This window comes from Aedes albopictus, chromosome 3, assembly GCF_035046485.1.
Source record: "Aedes albopictus strain Foshan chromosome 3, AalbF5, whole genome shotgun sequence".
Classification (NCBI taxonomy): Eukaryota; Metazoa; Arthropoda; class Insecta; order Diptera; family Culicidae; genus Aedes; species Aedes albopictus.
Genome location: NC_085138.1, coordinates 181,949,764 through 181,961,160, shown reverse-complemented (window position 1 = coordinate 181,961,160; position 11,397 = coordinate 181,949,764). Strand labels below are relative to the sequence as shown.

Below are 11,397 nucleotides of genomic sequence, written 5' to 3'. Positions count from 1 at the left end.
CAGTTACAGACTATCCAGAAAGGGGGGAGATGTAGAGTAGATGTGACGCTCAAGCGTAACAATAGCGTGCTCGAATACAGAGGGTAGTCAGACGTTTATGTACTTGGGGATATGTAGAGAGAAAGAGGCAATAAAGAGTTCAGTTGATTGTTACACACCAAGCGACGTGGTTGACTTTGATTCGTCCGAAGACACTACATTACCCATCTTTGTTTCGGTAGCGCAACTACCGAACTGATTATGTTTACCTTTTTTCACATACCTATCAACATAATCTGTTGGGGGAATTGGGTTCTTTAGGGGTATCCGGATTATTTCATAATCGGATTCACCGCCCAACAATTAGTCGAAATCCAAAATTTCATAATTTTCAGAGTTCGGGAACTATTTTTAAAATGCATTTAAAATTTGTATGGGGAAATTTTTTTGTTCGGGTTGAACTGTCACTTTAGCGATTGAACTGTCATTCTATCCACAAAAATGAAAATTGTTTTGTTAATTTAACCATCAAAACAAAGGTATTAGAATCCAATAAAATCACGTTACACTTAGACAAATGAGCTCTTTCGATTAGGCTATAGAAAATAGCAATGTTTTATTCACTAAACAACCCAATTATTGTATTTTTCCTACTAACAACCCACATCCGACAATTTTTTTAAGTGGGAATGGTAGAACTTTCAATTCCCTCGGTCGCACGTACATTAGTTTTGCATGTTGTTCCACCATTTCCGTGAAAAATGAGATCCGGCTTGTGCAAGTGAGGAGTTGAGGTTAGAATTGTAGGATATTCTAGGTTAGATTTGTTATCCACTTCGCCTGAACGATTTGGGGTCGTTCAAATATGACGTCCATTATTTAGGGGGGAGGGGGGGTCTGAGAAAGTGTGACACGCCATGTATAAGGTATACAAGAAAGCGTGACAGTGGGGGGGGGGGGTCTGAAAATCCGGAAAAATGATGGACGTCATATTTGAATCGACCCTTTTCCCTGCCCTTTTCAGACCCGGATATATCGTACTTCTAATTAGTTTTCACTGCCGTAAAAAATACTGTTATGCTCAGAATAAACAGTTATACCTTCGGATCCTTCGGATCACACTCATTTACTCGTAAATCTCAATCTGACTGTAAAAATAATGAATTTCTTTCCAATGTTTTGAAACCCCGAACGAATTTGACATTGCTTACATTGGTTGATGTGTTTCGACTAATCGGTTTGTTTATGCACTGTTTCCTTTGTTGTTGGATGTGTGAACATTGTGCTGTCAAAGATTGAAAATTTGCACGATCGTCGCGAAATCCTTGCAAAGCTCAATATAATAAATTTAATGTTACTATCAGTAAAAATTAATTTAATTTGTTTTTAAATAGTTGCAAAAGTGCCTGCAAAGTTCTCATGGACTTCTTATTAAAAAAGAGTTTATTTGTCAATTACACTTAAAAACAATTCGTAACAAATAAATAACAATAAATATTATTGTTGCTTGGATCATGTTTGTATAATCAAATACAAAATCACTTGACATATTTTCTATAGTTTTCGTTTAAAATTTGAATACAATAGATGTTTCGCTTAAGCTTCAACGACTGACAGATGTCAAGCCGTGTTGGTAGAGGAAGCTCTCAATGAATAACTGAGGAAGTACTTATAGAAAACTAGCTGAAATGAAAATCAGGTTTTAGCCAAGTGAGGATGTTACGACAAGAAAAAGATGAACAATGATTTTTCTAATGTTTTCCAATAAATTAAAGGAATCTAGTAAATAGTAAACTATCATAACAATACAAATACAATTAGTTTAATGGGGTCAATTGAACCGATGCTAAAATAAACATGCAATAATATTTGTTGTTATGTAAACAGATTTCGCCTTTGAAAAACCAGAGAATTCATATTTCTCGCTAACATTTTTCCCCAGCATTTACAGATACTAATGGCCACATGAATTGTGATCGATTTATGGTATGGATCATACGACCTGAGGTCTGACTTGTGATATTTGGCAGTTATTTGAAAAGATTGAAGATAGATCTTATCAACAGCTGCCAAGCAATACATACCAGACAGACATCAGAGTGTTTGATTCTTATCCTAAAATGTGCATATCATTCTGGCGGCCGTTAGTGCTCGTAAATGCTGGATATAAATGTTTGCGGAAAATATAAATTCTATGGATTTTCAAAAGCGAAAACTGCTTACAAACAACAACAAATATTATTGTATTTTTATTGTAACAACGATTCATTTGACGCCATTCAATTAATTGTATTTGTATTGTAAGAACAATGAAAAAACATTAAGATATATTGTTTTCTTTTGAAAATTGGCCTAAAAATGTCTCATAAAAACACAATACATTCTATTGTTTTTCGCGAAAAAGTGTATGAAAATTTTCTCAAAATTTTATGGTTAAGATACATAACGACCACCATTTTTTATTGTAAAAGTGCCATTTACCATTCGCCGAATGGTATAGAACAATAGGGATGATGGTGAGTGTGCTGTGTAAATTACAATACGTTTAATGGTGAATATTTTTCGAAAAAATGGTGTTGTAACAATAAAATTTATCGTATTTTTATGATATTTTTTATCAGGGCGGGCTCAACAGCCATGGCACCCCGCATAGAAAAATACCACTTGACATAAAGTCCAAACAGTAAATTTCTCCTAGCTGAAAAGGTTAATTTTTCTCAAACAACTGCTTTATTGTTGAACAGTATGAAACTTGGAGCTGTTGACTATAAACGATGGTTTGATCAAACCATGTCAGACAGTGACACTATATTGTAGTCTCCAAACATTGTTCAACTGTATGGCGACGAAAACTCGTTTAATATTGTAGCAATGTAAGATCACCTCATATCAAACTGTTAGCCTTCACAGTTGCGCAACACACCTACACCACTGCATTTTACTATAAATCACATTTGTTCAACACTTTGGTAAATAGTTACACGCTTTTGTATTCGTGAGCATAAGCTTCCAGCTTGTTTCTACTGCATTTTCGCGAAACACATCAAAAGGTTCCATCTATGGTACGCAAAGCAAGCATCATCGCACTTTTAACTCAGATAAAATTAAAAATTCAGTGCATTAGAATGATTTAATGCATTTTCAGATTTTTCGGCATGTTTTCATCGAAAATCTTCATAGCAGTTCCACACTTTGATGACAGTGTAAAATTTTGCGTGTTTATGAGTATCACATTTCCAAAATTTAATTAGACCCACTTTGAATGTTACTCGAGTTCCGCGAGTTTTGCTTGTTCGAAAGCTGCACAAAATCCAAGGCAGAATCAACAATGTGGTGGATTACCACAAACAACACCGTGAAAAGTTGGCCGAATACGCTTCTGGGGAGGCTTCTTCCACTGCGGCCGCAGTACAGACCGGATATAAACAACATTCGAGCCCAGGTCCAGCCAAGGGCAGGAATAGACGGAACCATGGAGCTTGTTTTTGGAGGTAAGTTTCTTTCGGAATCACTGTTTTTCATCAATATGTTTTTACCTAATTTTGCCCCCGTGGATTTTTTTTTGTAGGTCGGATGTACCGCAGACGTTGGCCAAACAGCTGCTGGAGATAGCCAAAACATATTCAGCGTTTGGTAGTCATCAGAAAGTGCATAATTTGGTTGGTCTACGGATGACACTTATCGGACAGTAGGCGGACATCACTGACGAAGGAACCGATTTGGAAGCAAAAAGATGCGGGGAATCAAGCGGAGGATGTGATAAAAGCCAGGATGAAGACCGGGAACCGAGCGAAGATCGACCAGCCTAGCTCCATGGCTTGGGAGCTTTTCATTCACACTTCTCGGGAAGCTGATAAACGCTGATAAATTGGACCAAGAACCGTTCTGCATGATTCGGCGCAGTTTGAATATGTTAATTCGAATAATTTCTGTAATTATCGCTATAATCAAATATACCGCATTTAGTTCACCACTGGACTGCGAACTGCGACTTCATAAGTGCGAAAACGTAAATAAAAGTGCGCGTTTGCATCAAATCAGGTTGATGTCTTCGGCGCACTATTTCTTCAATCCATGGTGAACAAGTGCTCTGAAGACACCGAGTTGATTTGATGCAATCGCGCACTTTTATTAACGTTTTCGCACTCGTGAAAACTAGTGCGATAGTCCAGTGGTAAACTAAATGCGCTATATTGTGTTCACTTACATTCTTAACAAATTTACTAACAAACTTCTGCGATTAATAAAAAATTGAAATTTGCTAATTGTTTGTATTATTTTTATTCCAACCCAATAAAGAAATGCTGACATTACAATCATAATAGAACAATATACTATAGAACCATGGAACCATAATGAACTGTAAAGCAATAGTTACACATACATTTCTTATTTTTATTCAATTTTATTGTTCAAACGTTCTAGAACTGTTTGCTTAACAGTAAACAGAGCAAAAAATGGATAGTATATTGACCTTTTGGCAAACTGTAAACGAGAAATTTTGTTCGAGAAAATGGGCGTTTTTTTATTGTAACATAACTTAACCGCCTATTCCCCATATTGTAATTTGCTCGATAACCATCTATCACACTGTTGAAACCGTTTATGATACTGTTGGTTTATTGTTCCTTTGGATGTCATGTGATACTGTTGAGATACAGTATTGAATAGTTGTGAACAGTGTGATAAACGGTCCTAGTATGGTTCATGGTTATGCGGGACTATTTACGAAATCAATAATCAGTCCAATGAGTGTTTTGCGGATGACATGCATGGATATTATTGCTTATCAAGCCCTTATGGCGAAGTGCTCCACAAATATCGATTTTTGTTGGAGTCATTTTTAGCGAACGCCCAATTCTATGCTCGCCGCACGCGCGCGTGTGTACAAACAAGACAAAATCAAAGTGTTTGTAAATAAACTCCGCTCCGGGAAGTGAACGGTTGCAAAAATGTTATTTTAATTTGTTAAAAATTAGTTTATTTCGTTGTAATATCGGTAAAAATCGCAAAATTTATGTTGTTCAAATTTAGCAGTGCAAATTCGAGTTTGTAGTTTGATTAAACATGGAAACATTCAGCCTTTTGAGCTGCAGGATGTGTCTTCGCATTCCTAGCGACGGAGCGTTGACTTTCTCCGTTTCCGACACCTTCAAGGGGCATCGGCTCAGCGATTTGATCGGTCAGCTATTTGGCATAAAGGTAAGCAGTTTGGGGGATATCAACCCACGGGGAGACTGGATATTGATGAAAATACATCAAGCTGCATTGGTTTTAGACTGGTTTAAAATGTTCACTTCGGATGTTTACCGCTAACTCTTAAGGGTCCGGCCATAACATACGCATAACCTTGATGCGGATGTGTGATAAGGTTGAGGAAGGGGGGGGGGGGCGTGTAGTTGTCGACTTAGAATAGCACTACGGACCACCTGTTCGGGGGGTAAAAGTCCACCCAACAGGTAGCCCCAATCCAAGGTGTCAGGCGATCCGTGCTGATGGATCAATGATTGAGGGGGTTTAAAGGATGCTCGATCTTTAACGGAGCTCTTAGCGTGGGTACATCACCTTTTTGGGTTGCGTTGCGACGAAAGATCTACCAAACTGAACCCTAGTCCTAACTGCAACTGAACCATAGTTGGAACAGCATATTTTAGTAGTTAAAGGAAAAATTTGGTCCTTATTACATTTCATACCTTGTTAAAAGTGAAAGGTCTCGGTTTGCTTGTAGCCGAGAATGATCTCGAAACAAGGAAAACTGGATTATTATTCCCAATCTTTCCTAATTTTTTTTCATTGTACACTGGTGTGAGGCAGTAAGGACTAGGGTACCGATGCATGGTCAATATCGGTATCATTTCTTGACTTTTTCGTTACGGGATCCGATTTTGACTGAATAAGGAGCGTGCTAAAGCGGAACCTATCGATCAGAATCCTTCCTTGCAATTAGGTTGAAAAAGTTGGAAGGGTTGTATACTAGATACGACCACAAGTCTGACGTTGAATAACGTCCGTTTATGCATTAGTTTCGACTATTGAATGCTGTATTGAAGTTGATATAGACTCTGATACGAAGGTTTGGGGTCCTTTGGTTTGATTGAAGATGTTTATTGATAAACCTTGATGTTAGTGTAGTGAAGGATGCGATACGAACTCGAAAATCAACTCTTGAGTGGAATTTTCTGCGGCCCTGAAAAGGGCCGTTTGTTGGATTGAATATGATGATTTATATATTTTGATGTTCATGCAGAATGATTTATCGTCATGTCATGGATCTTGATGCCGATGAAGGTTGATGGAACATGCTCTGAAAGCTGGTTGAAGTCGGTTGGTGTGGCTGTTTGGAGGAATGTGAAGTCATTATTACTGGCTAATCAGAGTTTATCCGGTAAACTACCTGTTTAACACTCAAATAGTGTCAGCATCGGTCGGTGGTGGAGGAAGCACGAATAGCATCTCTTAGTCTCACACTTCACATTTCGCGTAAATGTCAGATTCTCGCATGATCCCCTTTCAGTTGTTGCTTGGGCAGGGTCTGACGCCAGATCAAACCGAAGTTACTTCTTCATGAAATCCACGAATTCCAGACTTGCGGTCGTATCTAGTATACAACCCCTCCAACTTTTCAAAGTTGAAACAATTTTAAGCAGATTTATTATGCGCGCATAAGTGTATGCTTATGTCGCCGTATCTTTCGAATTTAAAATAAATTCGACATTAAGCGGTTAAAATATTCCCAGTTGTTGCCATGCCCATCCGCTACCGCACTGGGAAAATGCGAATGAGCCACCTCCGCTTCTGCTGCTAAGTTGCTGGCGGTGCTTGTACCGCGCTCGGGGGTGCTCTCGTAGTAGGTTTCAAAATATTTGCACTTGCGTTTCTTCAATTTCTAATGGAATTCGAATCAACTCTTTCGTGGAATTTAAAATTGTAGCCCTAATAAGGGCTGTTTAATTTTGATTTCACAAAACCAAACCGCGTTGCTGCCGTGTCGTCGGCGCCCATCCGCTTCCGTACTGGGGAAATGATAAATTATTCCGCCACCACCGCTGCTGCTCTGTTTTCGTCGGTGCGTCCGTCCGTTTACCGCGGTCGACAGCGTGAAAATGTGCTGTGAGAATGCTGAGCGAAAATGCAAACCGAGCTGTGCTCCTTCTCCATCTCTGATCCGGTAAACGACTCCGCTTGAGCTGCTGCGCGCGAATACGTACCGCACCGACCACCGCGCTCGGCTCGGCTTGCCAACGAACACTAAACGAAAACGCAAACGGAGCAAACTACACATCAGCTCTCCGCCGAGGCGCCGATGCGTTCCCCTCGTGGTGTTCCTTCGTGCTGGCTCCGTTGTTGGAAGTGCAAATGACGCACGCTCCGATGATGAAAATTTGGTGGTGCTTCAATTCCACCGCCGCCGGTATCGCTCGGTTGGCAGTGGTACGTCCGTCCGTCCATCTACCGCGGTCGACAGTGTGGTGAAGAATGGGCAAGCGAAACGCAAAAGCGCTCTCGCCGACCCCACCGCATTCGACGACGCTTTTGTAGTAGTTGGTTTCAAAATGTCGATACTTGCTAGGAAAATTCTGAATTATCGCATGCAGAAAATTCGATTTGTATTGAGTTTCTCATAATTTATTAGACTACTGTGCAAATATTTTTTGCACAGTGATTATTTGCACACCTCACTGAACACCTTCGTTTCCTCACGGTACCCCGACAACAACTTTTTTTCCTCACTGTTAGGATTTTTTCACCCAACGTTTGATGAGTTCAATTGTTTTGATTACCGTCGTATCCGCAGTCAGAGAAAAAAAATCGAAATAGAGCTCATGTATTTAGGAGTGTCGGAGTAAATTGAAATAAATCTGGGCCACTGCATAGTTTTGGGGAACCAGCTGGATGAATCTGTGGCCTCTAGAAACAATGTGGGGGTTCCAAGAGCCGGAAACAGCCGAGGGCAAGTTAGGGAAGGGTGGATTTTAGATCGAAAGCTACTGCATTCTTAGTGAAGTTGAGGATGTATTCAGTCCGTAAAGGTATGCAAGGATACGTCGGATTAACTGTTATTTTAGTTTTGCAAGAAGGCTCATGGATTCGGGAGGGATACGATTATGGGTAAAAAACGGCACCGTATTAGCTGCATCACACGGCCCGGTTTAGAGTAAATTGCCAGCGCATATCACCCGGCAAAAACTACTCTTTGACTCTCGTTTCACTTCTGGTTTTACCCGGACGTAGCCAGACCAAACCCAATACACGAAATATTTCCTAAAAACAAGTGTCGCTGCAGTTTGTCGTCTGTGAGCTCGCTTCTTTTGTGTTGTCAAATATTTTGCACACGCCTACTGATATTAGTGAGTGTGCAAATTGTATCTCACTGAAACACTAACTGCACTAGAGTCTAAAAATTCATGCAATCGTCAATAGTCCTCCTAGTCTCCTCTCTTGTGGGATAGTTTAATAGCCCTTAAAAGGACTGTTTGGATTTGCAAAACAATTGCAAGTGCGTTTGGAGATGCAATTCCGTATGTTTCCAAATTCGGAACAGTAGCGGCGATTTTCAATGATGAAAAGTCCTCTAATCTGGTTGGCGACTCCAATTGTCTGCCGCGCACCGTACGACCATACACAACCGTCGACAACCACCGCTGCGATGGCACCGCGCTCTGCATGACAAAGAATGCAGAGCGAAAATGCAAACAGGGAAACCGAGCCGTCTCTAATCCGGTTGGCGACTCCACTCGTGCTGCCGCGAAGATGCGCACCGACCACCGCGCTCGGCTTGCAAAAGAACACTAAACGAAAACGCAAACGGAGCAAACTGCACAGCTCTCCGCCGATGCGTTCCCGTCGACGAATTGATGAAGAATGAAGAAAGAGGAGAAGAAGATTATCTTTTATACTGCTCGGCGGTCGACGGAAAAATCCAAAACTGTGCTCGAACGTGATTGGCTGGATAAAACATGGGTTCACTTTTCTCAAATTTTCAATAGTTTACTATTGAAAATCAATATTTACCTAGCATGGATTCGACGCGTAAATAAATTTCTGATAGATTCATGCAAAAAGATTGAAAATCCATCAAGAATTGACAAAGTTATTAGCAGTCAAAACCTAACCACTTTTCGTTACATGCTCAAATTTTCTGTTTTCTGAATTGTACCCCCATATCTTGCCGAACGACGTTATTCAACGTCAAAAGACTACTGTTACAAAACCGAATACTTTATTACTATTCAATAGTGATGACGTAACACGACATGCACTGTACAAAAGGACACGGGATATACCACAATAGATCAAATATTGGTCGCAGTGGTTATGTTCCGATCAGAGAAAAAAAAGGGGTGTAGGAGGAATATAGGCCAAAGTCGACGGTTCATATCATTTCAAAAATTTTGTATGAACAGAAATCTACAAGGCAGGGGCACGAGGTGGCCAGAAATGACTGCGTATGGGCAGCGCCTTTATGATAATTTCTTATTACCTGTTACAGTATTTAAGACCACACACAAAGCATTTTCTGTGTAGGACATGTCTCACCTGTCCTATACCGAAAAAAAAATCTCAGTGCAAAACTCTCTGCTTGTCCCACGGTGTTTTAATTAACCCTAAAAGGGATACCTGGGGTCCATTTGGAACCCAGACGCCTTTCAGAGCTCGTCTTTGATGGAACAGCTCAGCGAGGTGACGAAACTGAGGCCATGAAGGTATCCCTTTTAGGGTTAAGGACAGTCATTAACCTGCTGTTCGAAGTAAGCCGTTTGAGTCATACCTCCTCCTCCTCTCCTCTTCTTGGCGTAACGTCCTCACTGGGACAAAGCCTGCTTCTCAGCTTAGTGTTCTATGAGCACTTCCACAGTTATTAACTGAGAGCTTCCTCTGCCAATGACCATTTTGCATGTGTATATCGTGTGGCAGGCACGAAGATACTCTATGCCCAAGGAAGTCAAGGAAATTTCCTTTACGAAAATATCCTGGACCGAACGGGAATCGAACCCGTCACCCTCAGCATGGTCATGCTGAATACTCGTACGTTTACCGCCTCGGCTATATGGGCCCTGAGTCATACCTACTTTATATATTATTCACTGTTACAGGTATCTGAAGCAGATTTCCTTACCAACGTCTGTGTAGAATGCATGGATCGCATTAATACAGTGCGGACAATCAATCAGCAATTCAGTCAGAACAACGAAAAGCTGAAACAGTTGCTGGAGGCTTTCAAGGAAGACTCGGAGGACGTTGAAGTGCTCGTCATAGATGATATCAACCTTCTAAACGAACAGGAGGCACACATGCAAGACGATATCGAAGTGGAAGAGCGCCCTATGAAGTCTGAACCGGAACCTTCGCCAGTTAGTTCACATGTTGATGAAGAAGAGGAAGAAGATAATGTGGTGGAACACAAAAGTGAAATTGGAATTGAATTTATCAAAAATCAACCGGTGGATTTGGAATACGAAGAACCATTGGAAGACAATCTGTTAGTAGATGTAGTAGATAGTAGTAGTACGGAAAATGCAGTGCTTGCTAGCGATATTTGTTCACCTGTGGACAATGTGCAAAACGAACTACCCGTCAAACCAAAACCAGTCTCAAAAAAAGTTCGACCAGTTTATCAAATCCCAAATCACAAGTGTTACTTTTGTAAGACGACTTTTCAAACGGAGCTGGATTTCACTGAACACCTCCACGTGCATTTTGGAGAAGTCCCGCTAGTTTGTGATAAGTGCGACAATATCGTGATCAAAAGTGTTCGTCAGGCCAGCAAACATTTGGCGCTTCACGATGAAGAGGAACGCCCGCACAAGTGTCGAATATGTGAGTTGCGATTTTTTACCCGGGAAAACAGCCTAACACACGAGCGCAAAATACATCGAATGAAAGTGAAGATCAAAGAAAACATCGATGGTTATGCCGATAGGCAAAAGCTGAGAAAAACATTTCGATGCAAAATTTGCGGACAAACCGCTGCAAACCGGCAGTATCTGAAGGAACACGAGGTTACACACGAACCTCCTGTTCTGCCCATTCACACTTGTCAGGTGTGTGGCAAACAGTTCACCGCTAGGAAAAATCTCACCAGGCATCTCATGATACATACGGGTAAGTTAATAGAAGGTGTAATATAGTAGGTAGTTGCTATAAAACTTCATCCATACTTCCAGGTGAACTGCCGTACAAGTGCGAATTTTGTGATCGAGCTTTTAGGCAAGCGGGAGACCTGAAAGATCACATCAGAAGTCACACCAAGGAGAAACCCTACATGTGCAACAGCTGCGGAATGCGATTTCGAAACGTCTCGATGCTGCACGTTCATCGTAAAAAGCAACAGTGTTCCGGTAGCGATGAGTAGTGCGGTAAGTACTTGCACATCTGTACCACTTGTTGCTTTTAATACAAATCATGATTGTTATGTAC

General features: G+C 40.8%; 1 protein-coding gene and 1 long non-coding RNA gene across 2 annotated transcripts; both read left to right on the top strand.

Moving 5' to 3' along the window:
* The first annotated feature begins 2,659 nt into the window (after positions 1-2,659).
* Positions 2,660-3,697, top strand: LOC134284189 (uncharacterized). The gene is made up of 2 exons (XR_009995686.1): positions 2,660-3,470; positions 3,548-3,697. It is a non-coding gene; the product is annotated as an uncharacterized LOC134284189 (long non-coding RNA).
* A 1,200-nt stretch (positions 3,698-4,897) lies between these two features.
* LOC109415079 (zinc finger protein 260) lies at positions 4,898-11,397 on the top strand. The gene is made up of 3 exons (XM_019688953.3): positions 4,898-5,181; positions 10,074-11,082; positions 11,145-11,397. The coding sequence occupies exons 1-3, from the start codon at positions 5,047-5,049 to the stop codon at positions 11,330-11,332; spliced, it is 1,332 nt and encodes a 443-aa protein (XP_019544498.3). The 5' UTR covers positions 4,898-5,046; the 3' UTR covers positions 11,333-11,397.